The sequence below is a fragment of the Cricetulus griseus genome (assembly GCF_003668045.3).
Source record: "Cricetulus griseus strain 17A/GY chromosome 1 unlocalized genomic scaffold, alternate assembly CriGri-PICRH-1.0 chr1_0, whole genome shotgun sequence".
Classification (NCBI taxonomy): domain Eukaryota; kingdom Metazoa; phylum Chordata; class Mammalia; order Rodentia; family Cricetidae; genus Cricetulus; species Cricetulus griseus.
Genome location: NW_023276806.1, coordinates 260,615,330 through 260,633,174, shown reverse-complemented (window position 1 = coordinate 260,633,174; position 17,845 = coordinate 260,615,330). Strand labels below are relative to the sequence as shown.

The following is a 17,845-nucleotide window of genomic DNA, read 5'->3' as shown; positions in this document are numbered from 1 at the left end:
TGCAAGGCACACTGAGGGAGAGGTGTGGAAACCAGTGGAGTCAGTAATCTCTCACCTGAGAGAGGGAAATACAATGTTCACATTCTTTTTTAAATTTTTAAAATTACATGGGGGGCTTTGCACATGAGCCATGTGTGCATGCGGAGGCGGGGGTGGGGGTGGGGGTGGGGGGTGGAGGTGGGGGGGGTGGACTGCAGGAGTCAGTTCTCTCCTCCTCTATGTGGGTCTCAGGGCTCAAGCTCCAGCAAGTGCCTTTACCCACTGAGCCATTTTGTCAAGCTTATATTATCTCAAACAATGGGACAAACCATTTTCTAAAGTTGTGATGGGATGCTTAGGTAAAGGAGATGCCAGGGTAGAGGCAGAATTTAGTTGTCCCTTAGATGTCAGAGACTTGCCCCAGGACCCAGTGGACACCAAACTCTGCCAATGCTCTAGTCCCTAATATAAGGGGGTACAGCACTTGCAAAGAACCTCCACCCATTGTCCCACACACTGTGAATCCCTCTAGCTGACCGACTGCTCTAACATAAATGCTGGGTAAGTCTCAGTATATTGATTACATACAGTGTCACAAGTAGAGTTACAGATGCAGGGATTTTTTTCACCAGAAGAAAGAATAGTTGATATAGAAAATAGAATAGTTGAGTAAATAAAGCCTTGCAGTCTTGAATTTTAACTCCGGCCATCTTTAAACAAAACGACCCCACTGAACAAACCTAGTGACAAGTGTCCAAGTCAAGGTAAGTCTGTAGACTGCATTTCTACTGAAAGAAAGCAGCTGATGGTGACTGCGGGTCAGAGGCAGGAAGCACAGTCAGCTGACTGTCCAGAACCTAACAAAGTGCCCTGCCTCGGAGACAAGGCTCTGACTGGTCAGATGTAGGAGCATGCGGCCAAACACACCAAGGATGCTCATGACACTGGAAGAGATGTCACAAAAGCCAACAGGGAGCCAGCTCTGAAGACACTTCTATGAAGAGGAAGGGCCAGGCATACCAAGCACTATAAATATGCATGTATAAATGCTTTTTACTCAAGCATTCCTACTAATAAATGAGGAAAATATTCAAATTATAACTTTACAACCTTTAGGAGTTAGTGGAGAGACAATAAGATATTGTGTACCTGCTGATGAAGGAACACACCACCAGTAATAAGACAGTCTTGCAAAAGCAAGACAATGAGGAATAAAAATGTTGAGTTCCTAGCTAAGGCTTATCAGACAGTGAGAACTCTGAAGGACAGCTGAGATAGGGCTGCAAAAAAAAAAAAAAAAAAAAAAAAAACAAAAAAAAAAACTGGAAGGCAAAGGAAGGGGGGAAGCAGAAGTTCTAAGAGAATTAGCTTACTTAAAAACTTCATTTAGGAGGCTGAAAGATGCTTGACAGTTAAAAGCACTGTTTGTTCTTCCATAGGACCTGGGTTCAAATCTCAGCACCCATAAAAGCTAGAAAATCTTGTAATTCCAGTTCCAGGGGATCTGATGCTCTCTTCAGGCCTCTGCTGCACTGCATGAATGCAGTACACAGACATTAACACCCATGCAAAATACTCATACACACAAAATAAAACAAACCTTTTTAAAAAGACCTTTATTTGAATACTAATCCAAACTATGCTTTTTAAAAAGTTAAGACACACAGAAGGCCAGGTATATTAGTGCACAACTGTTACTATCCCAGCACTCAAGAGACAGAGGATAATGAGTCTGAAGCCAACCTGAGCCACATAGCAAACATCTGTTTCAAAAAGAAAATAGTGAGTTAAAATTCACTATCTCATATTTTTAAAAATGCTTTAAGTACAAATTTTGTAGCTATGCTTTTAAAAGCTTTTATCTTTGAAGATTTACTCTTATCATTTTAAAAATTGTGTTTGTGTGTGCATGCACACACACACGGGGGGCGTGTCTGAGGAATCCAGAAAAGGGTACAGGACCCCCCTGGAGATGGAGTTACAGGAAGTTGTGAACTGCCCAACCTGGGTCCTGGGTCCTCTCTTATCCATTGAGCAATCTTCCCAGCCCCTCTAAAAGGGTCTGCAGCTCTCACAAGTCACTGTTATCTTGATCAGAGAGAAGTGGAGACCCAAAGGCTGGACTCAGATCTGTGTACCTTCTACAAAAAGGGTCACTCCAGAGAAAAAGTCCTCACTGCTTTCAAGGGAACTCATGTTATCAGTAAGACCCCTGACCCATCTCAAAAGAAAGAGTCAAGGGACTCTTCTTAAGTCCCTGCATAACTCCTAAGGAGTCTTGACTGACCATAACAAAGAGGTTAATTTAGGACCACCAACATGGTCTTAAATACCCATCAGGAGAGCACAGCGAAGAGCAGTACAATTAGCAACATCCCAAAGCACATTTCTGACAGCACTGCCCAGATTCTCCCCCTGACCCGGGTCATCCAGGTCTGGGGTGTCTTGAGATTTACATAGGCATCATTGAACTGGCCACATCAGCCAAAGTGAAAGGCTCTACAGAGTTATTAGGACTCTGTTCATCTGTCCAGGGTGAAATCCTACCTCCTACAAAACACAAGAGATGCAAGACAGCTCTATCCAAGTGGTAATTAACTAAGGACTTACACTTTCTCTTCAAAACCTGCTCAGATCCCTTCCTTCGACATGACCTTCTTGTACAGGTCACCCTAACACCTTTGGGGCAGCCATGGCCTCCACCTTTCTGGGTACTACTGAATGACTGCATAGCTCAGCATTTCCTTCACTGCATGCATAAATCCTGAGGATCATACACACCTTTGGGGAGCCCAAGCTTCTCTCTACTTCTCCATCAATCAGACAGGAACAAGCATGTTGGCCCCCATCATTCCCTGGTCATACTTGTTCAGGACTCCTGTATTTTAACCTCTTGTAAAGTTTGTGTCTTCTAGGGTTCAACAGTTCTAACCCATGTGAGACATTGACAATATTTACCCCCCTCCCCCCCACCCCGGCACTGGAAGCTCTACTTCCCATAAGCCTCCCAGATTAGACTGTACAAACCTACAAAATTACTCCAAGTACAGTTCATTCCATGGCCTGCCAGGAACTCCTGCCAAAGTAATCAACTACAGACAGCGCCAAGTGTGCATCTCAGCTCAAAGAAGATACTAAAGAAGAGACTTCCAACAAACCCCCCAAGGTTGGGTTCATGGCTCTGCTGGGGCAGAGGGTAGCAACATGAATGGAAGGCCATGATAGAGAGATCAAAAAGGAGAATGTGTGTGTGTGCCCAATGCCAGCCTGGTCCACAGCTCCATTCCACCCAAACTGAGAAAGAGAATGGTTCACCAATCACATTAGAAGCAATCCTGTACCAGAGAGCTGCTCCATCTGCATGGGGGAAATTGCATACACAGTGGTTCACCCTAATCAAACACCAACCAATCAGGACTGTCCTCATTTACATGTGGGAATTACATGCCAGGAAACTGCAGCCTAACCAAAATGTAGTTCACCCTCACTGAATAACAGCCCATCATCTTACATAGGTTGTCCTTCAGTTCCCACCACGGCCCTCTGCATGTGCTATGTTTTCAACCTGTGGATCACAACCCTTTTGGGGTCACATTATCAGATATCCAGCACATGAGACACTTACATCTCAATTCATAACAGCAGCAAAACTACAGTTATGAAGTAGCAACAAAATAATTTTACCTCAACACCAGGAACTGTATTAAAGGAAGAGGGAGGCTGAAAACCACTATGCTAAATAAACAGGGTTTGTCCTAACAAAAGAAGAGAGGAGCCAGGGAGATGATTCAGTGGGTGAAGTACCTGGCTTGCTGGACTTGGTCAAAGGTGGCTGTGGTTGGTTGTGGGGTCTGTAACTCTAGCACTGAGAGAGAGAGATGGAGGGTGGCAGGGAACAGACAGATCCTTGGAACACATCTGTCAGGCCGTGGAGCCAATTAGTGAGTACAAGGTTCCGCAAGAGACTTTTTCTCAAAAGACAAGGTATAAAACACACCCAATATCGACATCAATCTCTCTCCTGCACACACTTGTACACATGCAAAAGGAAAGACACAAAATATTAAGAGAAAATACCTTCAAATATGTAACCGATAAAAAGATGTACTGTCTGGAAAACAGAATTGAATTACAATGTAAAATTAACACTTCAATAAACATTTCACTAAGGGCTGTACGTGTGGGGCACTCCTCATCTGGAGACTGAGGCAGGAAGAGATCCAGTTACAGGGCAACCTGGACTGCACAGTAAGACGGAGTGTCTCCAAACAAACAAGAGAGAGGAATCTTCCACTACAGGGAAAAGGCAGACAACAGGCTGTCAGTGAGGATGTGGGAAGCTGCACACTGCCAAGGATGTTAAATAGTATAACCACTTTGGGAAGAGTTGGCACTTTCCTAAAAAGCTAAACATAAGCTCACCATGTGACACAGCCATTCTCCTAGAATCCTCTATGAAATAAAAACGCATGTCCACGCAGAGGCATGCAAGAGAATTACAAGAGCCAAAGTGTAGACACAATCCAAATGTCCACCAGCTAGTGACCAAATAAACAGGATGCAGATTGTCACACAGTGGCTCTCTGTTCAGCAATCAGTGGAAGGAACTACTAACAGCAGGATGAACTAATGCACAATGTCTGTCCAAGATGCCAAACACAGACCACATGGATGTGATCTTATGGATTACTGGAAGTTGCTACTGCGTCTTCTGAGGCCTTGTCTAAATGTCAGGCGGGCCTCCCCAGCACAAAGCAAGTCCATGAGCAACAGGCATTGGTTTGCTTGTGATGTTAGCTGTGCACTGACTGGCAGTAAAGACAACTCACCTAAACGCAGCTGCCACTAGCTTTCAAATATGCCCCTGGATACCAGTTAGACTTGCTGCTTTACTGTTTAAAAGTTCAAACAGAATGGGCAAGTTTAGTTTACCTAAGAACAAACCAAGCCGTCTCCAGGAGTTTTCTACACAGCTAATGTACAGAGAAAAAAGAACAATGTGGCATCAGAAGCTTCTACCTCATGAAAGCATTAAGAAATACCCAGCAGGATGTTCCCTCTGAGAATGTGTACTCACAAACAGACTCAGCACCCAGTACTTGCCAAATGCTATTCGAGGTACCAAAACACAGCAATGAAACAGATCAAGCCCCCTAGTCATGAAGCTTTACACTCTAGCCTGGATTCAGTGCAAAGAGAAACAATAAGCAAAGACAAAAACAAATATTTATATTAGGAGTTCTGAGCCAAGAAAAATGGGTGAAGTCAGTGGGATTCCAAACATAAGTGAGGTATGAGAGACAAAGCAGGCCTAGGGTTCATTGACATTTGAACAGGTACCAGAAGGCAGGCAGGGAACCATTATGTCCCCAGAAGCTGGAAGAGGAGGAAGGCCGAGAACCAGAGAGTGCCACAGAGACCACCAGGCCAGGGGCGGGGCAGGGGCAGGGGCAGGGCAGGGGCAGGGGCAGGGGCAGGGGCAGGGGCAGGGGTAGGCTTTACAGTCCAGGCAGTAAGAGCCTAGTTTGGAGGGGGTGGAGCTCTTGGGAGGCCTTTGAAGGTTATTCTGTTTCTTTTGGTTTTCCTGGTGCTAGGAAAGAGCCCAGGGCCTTGCACATGCTAAGCAAGCACACACCTCTGAGCCATACCTTAGCCTTGGGAAAGTCATTCTGAGAAGGGCCTGAGCTGGGGAGTTATGTTATGCCTTCTCCAGAAGGTTGCATATATACAGGGAGGCCACTGCAGGAACCCCACAGACAGAAAAAGGGGCCTGTGATGTGGGGAACCACCACAAAGGTAGGAAAGGTGACTGGATCCTAAACTTATTCAAACTCAATAAAATAATTTTTGCTGAGACTGAATCATCCATGGGGGGAGGGGGTGGGGAGTCAAAAGCCATCAATCTGTAACTTAAAAACAAATACTCTCTTAGACCAAGTTCTGTGACTAGTGACAACTTGTTATTGTGAGCAGACATAGACAGGGTGTGACCAGGGTAACAGGCAAGCAAAGGTGGGACACAGAAGAACACTTAGAGGAGGCTAAAAGTAAACAGACACAGAAAGATGCCAGGGAGACCTTTGGTCTGCTGTCTCTCAACACCTCCCCCCTCCTTTGTAGGGGGGCACAGAGCTCAGCAGGTAAGAGAAAAGATGTTGGCCACCAGCCTGTAATACCTCATGAAATCCCACACTCACACTAAATCATGTCATTCAAGTGAAGATACTGTCTGCCAACAAAGAACTTTGCTAGTACAACAGCCCTTCTGTGACTGCTAAGACAGACCAAAAGGCTTACTAAATGTAGTAACTGGTTGCCTTGAAAAACCGTGCCATTCACGGCACTGAAACCAATAAAAGTTTAGGGAGATCTTCTTAGTAGCTTCCTAACTATCCATTTCAGAGCTGAGGTCCCCCAATAATAAAAATGGCCAAATGGCCTAGAAAACACGAGTACTCCTAACCAGCATGGGCACACACGGCAAGCACACCTACAAAGCCAGGCTTGCTAAAGCACTCCTGTAATCTCAGTTACTGAAAGGCTGAGGCAGAACAACTCCAAATTTAAGACTAGCCTGGGCATCTTAGTGAGTCTCAAAAAGTAAAGACAGGGCTGGATACACAGATCCACAGCTGAGCACTTGCTGGGCTCCTGTGAAAGCCTGGGTTCCATTCCCACCACTGGGGAGGCAGGAAGGTGATCACATGGTTTCCTCTTCTTGCCTGCCCTGTCTGCAGACCCCCTCAAGCTCCTCCCACTGTTCAGTCACTGGCTACTACGAGCTCCCACCTACACCTGCGTTCACTAATTGTAAGAAAACACACTTCACAGTTACTTTGTTTTTGTACTTTCAGACTGGGTAGGAAATCCAAATCTATAAACTCTCATCTACAGGGCAAAGTCCAACTCCAACCAGGTACAGAACACTGCAGAGTTGCTGGTTCTGCTGTATTCTTTCTCCTTTCAAAATTCATAGTGCATGATCTGTCCCCAGTGAAAGGTGACCACCTGAAGAGGCCAATTACCTCTTAGAGGGTAGATGCTTCATTGCTCCCAGGTGACCACGTGCTATATATATCACAGATGAAAGCTACAGATATCACTGTCTCTGCCGAATGAGCACACAGCAAAAGAAACATGTCTCTCCTAACATATCTTGGTTCAGGAGCCCATTTTTTTTCTGAAACAAAGAAATCTTGGGGGAGGGAGTTGAAGGGGGGACTAAGCTAAAACGTAAGATGTACACTGTCGCTGATCATTTCCCATGGCTAACAATTTTATGGTGAGTGTCAAATGATTCTGACTAGGTGATTCACCACCTAAGCTACGGCAGCAGACTTCCCCAGCTGCCCGGCTGGCACCATGCACATTCCACACAAGGTCTTCAGCACCAACAGATTCTCTGCAGAGGGGCTCTCTCTCCACCTCAGCCCACAAAGCAAGGTGTTAAAAATCTTCCCATTATGGTTAAAACCTATTAAAATGGCTCTGTGGCCTCAAAACATTATTAAAACAACTCAGCAATATTTTCAAACAATCATCTCTTCTGTTTCCCCCTAACCTTTGAGAACTTTCCATTCTTCACATGCTCACAGAATAGCACTATTCACTGTCCAATGAAAAATGAGGCTAGGAAGGTAACTCAGCTCATAAAATGCTTCCCAGAGAAGCATGAAGAGGATCCTTGTGAAAAGCAAGCCATGGTGACATGCTTGCGATCCCAGCAATGGGGAGGTGGGCATAGGCATTACTCACCAGCCAGAAAGACTAGTCTAACTGGTGAGCCCCAGGTCCCAGTGAGAGACCCTGTATGAACACAAACAAACAAAAAGCCAAGGTAGGCAGCTCTGTTGGACTAACTCCTGAGACTCATCTCTGTTCTCCTTCTCCACAGGTAACAAACCTGAACATACATGAGCATACACACAATGATAAACACGAGCTCTGCTTTCATCTTAAAATGAACAGACTGGCTAGGTAAGTGTTCAAGGAGAGCTGAAGTAAGTTTTTAAATAAATAAGACGAAGCATTGTTTGGGGAGCACACGCTAAGAGAATTATATATATAGTACTGTATAGAATTCAGTATATACTGTATAGAATTCAGTATAGTACTGAAGTGTTGTTAAGAGTGGGCTGGCTTTGGCTACATTTCTGAACTGCTTTCACTAGCTTCTCCTTCAAAACATAAAAAGATGAAGAACAAATGAAGTGAGAGAAGAAAGAAATCTTTTATTTTAAAGAGATAGATGGCTTTTGCCTTTCTCTGAAATTACTTTGTTTTCTGAAACTCCAAGAAGAGATGTACTTTCCAAGTCCAGGACACCATCAGCACACTTTCTTATGATGCTACCTCAAAGTCATGAGAAGTCCCCACCAACACCCCAAACTCCAACAGGCCTGCAGGAAGGCACACTGCACCCTGCCACTGCCCTGCACATGGGACGGTAAGGGAGGGAGTATCGCATTATTTCCAAGCACTAACTACCAGAGTAATTAATCCTTTCCCTTTAGCCACAGGGAATGCCACAGAGCTTGGAGCTTTATCTTTGGAAGGGTACTGTTAAAATGCCTATGCTCAAACTTAAGGGTCGGGAAATACAATTAGGTAAGTGGATGTCCCCACAGGTACTAAGTACTCATCCAGAATTCCTATTGTGCACAGTACTTGGGGGAAAGGTCTCAGTACCTGGAACATACTGAACCCAAACATGATCATTGAGTGCAACTTTCCTGAGGGGACCAGGGAGCACCTGGGCAGGGTGGGGCAGCCTCCAGACCAGCTCTGCCACATCCATCAACCTGCCTGCAGGTGAAGTCAGGCAAGGCTTTCGCCAGGCGCGCGCACGCGCGCGCGCGGGGAGTGGGGGTGGGGGGACACGCTACTGCTGAACTATGCAGGCCTCCCAACTTTTAGAAGAGACACATCCACTTCCCTGAGAAAATTCATCTAAAGACAAAACAGGGAAAGTCTTTAAATAGGAACCGTCTAGGAGGCTACAGGAGGGGGCTGGGAGGTTGCCCATCCATCCAAGGGCCCAAAGCAGAGTACAGAGCAGGATGTGCTGAAGACCTTGGGAATCCCGGGGCCTAGGTTTTGCAAACGGTGCTTCCTGTTTAGAAAAAGTAACTTCATAAGTCACATACATACTGAATTACCAAAAGCCCAAATATCACACCTGTGACATTTGAGAGACTCTACCTACAACTGTACTTTGAGAGATAGCGCCACAAGCCGCCAAAACGTCAACTAACACGTCAACACTTCCCGTGAGTTCGTGGTTTGCAAAACTACTCAGTTCTTAAGTTATGCTTTAAAGATGTGGAGTGAGAAAAAGAGCATGTGCACAAGGGGGCTGTCCAAGCGGGAACTCGCTGGCAGAGCAGCCCAAACCTCTCCGGAAAGAGCCTACAGTGTAGCACAGGAAGATCCGACCTGACAGAGCTGAGTCCCTAAGCGGCTTGGCCGGCCACCTGCCACTCCGGCTTTTCTGCCACTGGAGGAAGAGCACCTGCGCTCTGCGGAGAGCCGGGCCTGCCCACCGGACTGCGGTCAGGGCGCCGCGCAGCCCGCAGCAGAGCCGGCCCGCGGGGAAGGCCCGCCCGATCCCGGTCCCGGACCAGCAGCTCTGACAGCAGAGAGGGAGAGCTGGTCCGGACCGCCGCGGGCAGGACCCAAAGCTCCGCACCGGTTGCACAGCGGGTCCAAAGTCACCCGAGGGAAGGTCGGAGATGGACTGTGTCAGCCTGGGTGGGAGCCGCCCCGCCCAGCCGCGCCCCCCGACCCTGTCGGCCGCACTCACAGGTGACGATGGGCTTGTTCTCCATGGTGTAGACCACCGGCGGCTGCGGCTCCTCAGGGGCGTCCATGGGCGTCCGGCGTCACCGGCCGGCCCCCGCCCCCTGGGCACCGAGGCCGCGCGGGGCCCGCTGAGCCCGCGCTCCGCGCTGCCGGCCCAGGCCAGCTCCTAGCCGGCCGCCCGCCGCCGCCACTTCCGGCCGGCGCCGCCGCCCGTGACCCTTCCGGGCGCGCGACTTAAAGGGGGCGGGCCGCCGCTGCCGCCGCCGCCGCCGTCTGCCCTCCTACGGAAATGGCCGAGCGCGGGGCGGGCGCGGCGAGCAGAGGCGAGGCGGGGAACAGCAGGTGGTGCACCTGCCTGCGCTCCGTGACCCGCGCTTCTCACCTGCCGGTGCTCGGTGACCCTTGGACCCTTGACCTCGTCGTACCTGCCTAAACTAGATGACCCTCGGCCTCGCACCTGCCGGTGCTCCCTGGCCCTCACCCTCGCTCCTGTCCGTGTGCCTCCACCGCCTCTCCTTGCAGGAGTCCTGCCATCCCCAAGGGAGCTCCCTGCTTTCTGGCCTCTGCAGGATGCCTCAGAAAATCCATCAAATCCTTGGATCGGTTTTTACCTCTGGGCGAGCTCAGCTGCGCTGTGCCAAGCTGAGTCCCTGCGCTAACACCGATTTGCCAAGTGTGCTAAGTCAAAGCAACGCAAGATCGAAAGCGTTCCCACCCCCAGCTCAGAGTCCCCTGTGTGCACCCTCTTGCAGGCCAACTTCCCACTGTCCTTTCTAGGTGTTGTCACTGGTATCAGCCACACACGTTGTTTCCACCTGCAGTCAACACTCCCCTCACTCTTCCCTTGGCTTCCCGGATGTAGGGTATGCTCATCCCAGTGCTTCAGCTTCGCCAGTACTGGCCATTCGTAGCTGGTGCTGCTTTGAAGCCCTTGGGTATTGGGAATGCCGCAAAATCAAATCTTACTTTGAACTGCATAAAAAAAAAAGTTTCGTGTGCAAGAAAAGCGAGTCTGTGGACGCTTTCGCAAATAGAATTCAGTGTGCACGTAGAATGTCTGAGCATTGCTTAACTGTTGAGTGCGTGTTGGTGTGAGCTTTGGGGCAACTGAGTAGGGCAGCTGGCGCCAGTGGAGGCTGTCAGGCATAGCCTAGAGAGTAGAGCTAAGCCAGAGTAGGGGTTCAAGGACTCTGCAGATGCTCCAAAGGTTTTGACCCCTATCCAACTAAATATTTGTGGGATGTCAGTGCAGAAGCACAACTCCCACCTTAAATGGAATAAGAGATGGTGAAAGACCCGCTCGGAATGCCCCTGAGCCCCCTGCCCCGAAGCTGCCGGGCCCTCCCAAGCCTACACCCCGGCAGGGCTCGCGCCCCCGGCCCGCCCCGCCTGGCACCGCGCCTCGGGGCTGGGGCCGAGCAACGAGCACCAGATGGGCAGGCCCGAGAACGAGCACCAGGTAGGCTGGGGCCGAGCAACGAGCACCAGGTGGGCCGGCACGAGGGCCGGCACGAGAACGAACACCAAGTGAGCCGGCCTGGAGCCCTGCCCCTGAGCCCCGCCCGATGAGAAACACTCCCTCCCAAGGTCTCCGCCCCCAAGGTCAGCCATCTGGACGCGGAGGGAGGGGGAATTGAGTCTGTTGTACCAGACACCAGACCTTGAGAATATGCTGATCTGGAATGGCTCTGTGCCTCATTTGAACCATCCAATAGAATCCCTGCTCCTAGCTTGCGCCTTTTTCCCTATATAAGGACCCCTTTCCCTTGGCTCGGCGCGCTTAGCCACACAGAAGCTAAGTCGCCCCGGGTACCCGCGTCTCCAATAAAGCCTCTTGTTTTTTGCATCCAGTTCGTGGCCTCGCTGATTCCTGGGTGTGGGTCTCCCTCTACGAAAGTACCTCTTCGGGGGTCTTTCATTGGTTTATTTTGAATCCATTTGAGTGACCACCACCCAGGAATCAAGGGTTTTGAGGAATCCTCTGAGGCATCCCAAGCAGACTACCCCAGGCTTCATGTTCCCTCATGGAGGCAGTTTGAAGAAGTTTTATAGTGGCAGAACATAGACAGTCATAAATCAAGACAATTTAAAATACATTGGTGAGCACACCATAGAGACAGTTACAGCAAGATAGAGGAATCTCTCGTGTTGGCCTCAAATGGCAGTCTTAGCTTTAGAGTTTGTGGAAGGTAGTCGTCTGCTAAGTTAATAGATTCTGAAAGGCCTTTATCTATTAGTCACGGGATGCTAGTTCTGGCATGGGCAATGAATAGCAATGGGGGGGGGCGGGTAAAGGTAGGCTACGATAAAATAATTAGCCTCTAGGCCTGCAATGTTACAACCTCTCTCCACTATTGTAGTTAGTCAATGAGTCTTCGAACACAAAGCTCCTTTCCAGGATTCTGGTTCTGGGACTTGTCGGGAACAACAGGGACACTCAAGGCCAAGCAGGACATTCAGCTGAGACACTAGAGTAAAGACCCTGTCACCAGGCCACAGGCTTCCCCTGCAAAGTGACAGAAGGACTTCTGATTTTACATGCCACTACAGTTTTTGTCTCTTACCCAGCTTTTTGTTTTTAGCAGCCCTTTAACAACTTAAACTCAATTCTTAGCTCAAGGACTCTATGTCAAAGTCTGTGGCCAGATCTGGCCTCAAAGCCAGAACTTATCAGTCCCTGCCCTCCAATAAAGCCTACAGCAAGGATTTGACATGATCGGATCAAGTCTGGAGATGGAGTCCTGCCAGTTAGAAGGAGGGGGGGGGCACCTGGAATAGTCTTTAACACAAAGCTACAGGAGCTCACAAGGAGAAAGGCTAACGGAGCCGTGAACTAGAATGGAAGGCAAGAGTCAAGGGCAAGATAACCCAGAGACTTTGCAAGTCTAATGTGCACCAAGAAAAGACAGAAGCAGGAAGTGTGAGGCCCTGTGAAGACAAACAACGTCAACAGAAACAGAGTCTGTTTACAAAGACCAAGGCAACTATAAGACACATTCAAGGAACTAAACTAACAAGCATGAGGAAAGGCTGGCCGCAGGGTAACAAAAATATTCTTATTATTCATTTTTAGGTGTATGGGTGTTTAGCCTGCATGTATGTCTATGCAGCATGCCCATTCCTGGTGTCCACAGAGGCCAGAAGGCGGCACTGGATCCCCTGAGACTAGCCTTGTAGATGGTCGTGAGCCACCGTGTGGGTGCTGGAAATCAAACACAGGTCCTCTGGAAGAGCAGCCAGAGCTCTATAGAAAGTGGCTGTGTTCTTTTGGTGTCCTCCATTCCCCCTGACTCCTACAATCGTTCTGCCTCCTCTTCCTTCAGATTCCCCAAGCTGTGAGGGGAGGGATCCGGTGGGGACCTCAAATTTGGATTCTCTCTCCGAATAATGCCTGGCTGTGGGTCTCTGCACCCACTTTCATCTCATGCTGGAGGAGGCCTCTCTGATTCTGAGTAGACAAGGAGGCAGCAATGAGTGAAGGGAGGGAGGTCAAGAGGGGGTGGTCTTTGGTGAGGTGGAATTCAGGGGACAGGGAGGCTGCAGCTAGTGTTCTCTTGTGGCACTAGGGATGGGCCTGAGGGATTGGGTTTGCCGGGGGAACAGATAGCCCCTAGATGTTTCTTAATCTGTCAAGTTGGCAATCAAAATTAGCCCTGATAACATCCACTACACATTAATGTGAGTGTTGGGGGCTAGTGGTGTGGCTGGGTAGTAGAATACTCGTCTAATAAGCACAAGGCCCTGGGTTCAATTCCCAGCCTCTTGCTTTCTCTCTCACACATCCTGTCCCCAGTGCTATGTCACATTCATTTAAATAGCTAAAATTAAGATAACATTCAAAGTTCCTGGGAACAAAGGTGTGAGCTCCACAGCCTGCTCTCCATATCTTTTGTCTGTTAGTACAGACAGCAAAGTTCAGCTGCCCTGAGGAAACACCCATAGTTGCTCCCCGGGAAGATGTGGGCACTGGCTTAGTGCCAGGGCAGTGCCAGAGGGAAGATTTCCTTCTGAAGGGAGGGTTGGCGAGGGTGAGCTCACTGTTTGTGCTAGGTGGCACTCTGGCTCCACTGGACTGGACGTTGACTGCTGGACCATTCTCCTGTGACAAAACATCTATTGGGGCCTTTCTGTTCCCATGGGAACTTAGAAAATACTTGGACTTGGCACAAAAACTGGGCCATTAATTCCTTCCTTTTTCTACTAGAAAATGCTGCTACTCCCGGTAATCAATACCTGTGTTTTTTTTGTTTTGTTTTGTTTTGTTTCCAGATCCCTTTCTCATGAGACAGCACTTTGTTTTGATTGGTCAGTTGGTTCGGAAAGCTGATGGGCCCAGAACTCAAACGGTCTTTCCCGATAGCCCATGATGTGCTGAATTATATGTGTGGATATTATGAATGCTTTTTGGTAGGGAAGGTTTTGCTTGCCCTGCCTCCAAAGGTCAGGGTCAAAAAGAATGGCAAGTCAGCAAAAGTCGTATGTAGCAAGTTTATTCATGGTGGTCCCAAATTGGATACAACGTAGATGTCCTTCAGTGGATGGACAAACTGTACCTTAGAATACTAGTCAGCAAAGAAAAGGAAGGAACTCTGATGCCTGCAACAACTTGGGTGAGTCTCCAGAGAGAACGTGGAAAACCTCCATGCCTGAAGGTATATGTGCAGTTTCAATCATGAAACGGTGGTGGAAAAATAAAACCAGAGAGATGGAGAGAACAGTGGTTGCCAGGGAATACGTGGGTGCAATGAAAGTGGGAGTCTATGGAGGTCAGTATGTAGGGCCCCCCTGGAGAGGAATGGTCTGTATCAGAACTGTATTCATGTTGGTGCCTGGTATTTTGGTCTGGATACGAAGTGTTCCCCTCATCCGTCCATCTGCCCCCCAACCCCCGACACGTGTGTTGATGGTTTGGCATCCAGATAGTGGCACCACAGGGAGATGATTAGATGGTGAGAGCGCTGATCTTTTTTTTATTATTATTATTCTTTGTGTCTTTCATATTATGCCTCCTGATCCCACCCATCCTCCCTACCAAAAAAGTAAAACAAGAGAAAATTTAAGAGGTTAAAAAAGTGGGGGAAGGAAGAAGGAAAAAATCTCATCATGAAAGCTGCCGTGTAACACAGTGAGAACTCGACAAACCCCTTTATCTGTGCATTTTTACTTACAGGCGTTCGTAACAAAGAATTGGTCTGATTCGAGGTCCCAGGTCTCTGCTGCACCACCGACTGGGCCCCCACTGGAACTCTTCCTGGACATCACATTGCTGCCCTGTGTCTTGGAGATCCTGCAGCCCTGGGTCCACAGGACTGACACCCCACACACACACGCACCCCACCCCATACTCCAGCAGATCACAGATAGGGTGGACATTGGGGTGGGCCACACACATAACCCTGGTTCTGGGCCTGGGTAGCTGCTGGGTTGGTCAGCGAGCCAGCTCTCCCCTGCTTATCCACCGGGGTGGAGAGCTCTGATCTTATTAATAACCCAATGGTGGCTTCATAAATGAGGGGACTGTCAAGAGGTGGGGCCTAGGTGGAGTAACTAGGGCATGTCCTTTGACCTATACCCTGTGGTATATGTCTTATGACCTAGTTTCATTTCTATTGCTGGGATAAAAGGCAGCTAAGTGGATACAGGGTTGTTTTGTTCACAATTCCAGACTGCAGTCCATAAAGCAAGGGAATCCAGGAGCAGGAACATCTAATGATGTCCAATCAGTGTCAGGAGAAGAAAGAATGGAGCCCATGCCTCTCCTCTGCTTACAATCTCACATTCATACAAACCAGGGCTCCAAACCAGGGAGTGGAGCTGCCCACTTTGGGGCTGGGTCTTCCCACATCAAGGAAAGCAGTCAAGCAACCCCCTTCACCCCATGCCCAGAGACCAACTTGATCAAGACAATCCCTCAGTGAGACTCTCTCACAGGTGACCTTAGGCTGGGTCAAGTGGACAACTAGAAGTACCACTACACAGGAGCAGGAGCTTTGTCTGTCTCTTTGTCTGTCTCTGTCTCTCTCTGTGTGTGAGCGTGTAATTGTATGTGCATGTGTGTGTGTGTGTGTGTGTGTGTGTGTGTGTGTGAGAGAGAGAGAGAGAGAGAGAGAGAGAGAGAGAGAGAGAGAGAGAGTGTGTGTGTTGTGAGTAGCCTCCACAACAGATTTTTGCTGCCATGATGTTCATTCAGCCTCCCACCAATCCAAAACCACGGAACAAGGAGACCACTGATGATGAACTGAATCCTGTAAAACTCTGAGCCAAAATCAACCTGTCACCTTTTAGGTAGTTCTTCACAGGCATTTGTCACAGTCATGGATAACTGCCGGACACACCTAGTTGGAACATTGTGCTGCAGTTTTGTTAAGTTTTAGCTACCCCCCCCAGGGAGGAGGTGGGGGCATGGACAAAGGAACCCAGCCCTCTTCTGAGAACTCCATGCCAATCTGTATGATCTCAAAATTCAGTTTAGTGTTTATTTCATGTATTTATCTATCTATTGCTTTTTGAGACAGAGTCTCTCTATGTATAGTCCTGGCTGTCCTAGAAGTTACTATGTAGACCAGGCTGACCTCAAACCCCCAAGTGCTGGGATTAAAGGCGTGAGCCACTGTGGCTGGCTGTCAGATTAGTATTTTGAGAAGCCACCCAATTTGAAAATGGTATTGTGTAAATTTCAGGTCATCCATGAGGGGACTCAGGCATGGCTTCCCAGTTCCATCTCTCCCCTCCTGCCCCTCATGAAAAGTCTCCAGGCATCTGGAAGCATCTGCATATGCAGACCAGACATCTGAGTCAGACATCCCCTGGAGTGTGCTTTTCTACTGGTATTTAACTAATGTTTCCCTAAAGAGTATTCGTCAGGAGCTCAGACAGTCCACCAGGGAAGTTAAAACAGTGACAATTATATGGAGATAAGCAAATGGCGTGTAAACATTATTCTCCTGCTAAATTGAACTAAGTCCAGAGCAGGAACAGAGTCAAGGTGGTGAGCATGTGACAATATACATCCCAGACTGGCCACAGGGCAGCTGCTCTGAGAAACTGTGACAGACACTCCCTGAGGCTGCAGTCTCACTGAGGGGCTCTCCCGGGACTTGGTGAGTACCCCTACCACTCATCCCCACTCTCAGACCTCTGCTTTAGGGTCTCATCTTTGCTCATCCTGTCATGTGTGCTTTTGTCAGAAGGGACCCTCTTCATCTGCTTGTGCAGGCACAGCGTGCCTTCCTGCATCACTTAAATAAGTTTCAATAAAGAAATCAAACCTGGCCCTGGAGACGCAGCTTCCCGACACTGTTCAATGCTCCTATTTTTAGCTCAGCTGCCTTCTTTCCTGGCTCCTCACTCTCTCTCACCATGCCAAGCTTATTCCCAGGAAATATGTCCTTGCCTGTGCCCATGAACCTCAGACTAGGAGCCACCACCATACTGACGCTCACCTGAACGTCACCTGCTGCCCTGGAGGCCAAAGCCAACTTAGCTACAGGAGCAAGGCCAGTGCCTCTCATACCAGCCCCTGGCATAGCTCCAATTGGGGTGACACAGCAGAGGGTGGTGATGGGAAAGGCCAGGAAATGCTGAACTACTCAGCATGTCAACCTCTGAGAACACATAGACTTCACAGAAGAGGTTGGAACAGGGCTGTGGGCTAACCTGGGCTTCTATAGTTATTCCTACATAATTGTTACAGTGCATTGTCCAGTCTGGGTGATCTAAGAGAAGTCCTACTGAGGGCACTGAGTGTCTGCTGTCCAGGCCAATTCTCAGCTTACTGCAGAAAGGGTGTCCAGCTGGAGTCGTGCCTCCAAGACTGCTATGGGCTCTACTGTCATGTCCCAAGCTGAGAACCTTCTCCAAGTAAATGCAGAGCATTCGCACCACCAGGAAGGAGCTAGCACAAGGGCAGGAGGACCACTGTGTAAACTCTTTGCTCAGTGAGGCCATATACAGCTTCAAGGGGATGCCACACAGTCCCTGGATGGCTCCTGACCCTCCTCTGCTCCCCCCTTCCTGGGACATCCTAGAAGCATCACCTGAATCCAGGGCCCTTCGGAGACACTTT

The 17,845-nt window shown here is 48.7% G+C and overlaps 1 protein-coding gene across 2 annotated transcripts in view; it reads right to left on the bottom strand.

Moving 5' to 3' along the window:
• Trappc10 (trafficking protein particle complex 10) overlaps positions 1–9,930 on the bottom strand; it is a 62,340-nt gene extending 52,410 nt beyond the window's left edge. For both annotated transcript variants that reach the window (XM_027394346.2, XM_035451981.1), the window contains exon 1: positions 9,782–9,930. In XM_027394346.2, coding sequence (XP_027250147.1) covers positions 9,782–9,848 — 67 coding nt within the window. In that variant the 5' untranslated portion in view covers positions 9,849–9,930. The remainder of the gene's footprint in view (positions 1–9,781) is intronic.
• Positions 9,931–17,845: the final 7,915 nt, after the last annotated feature.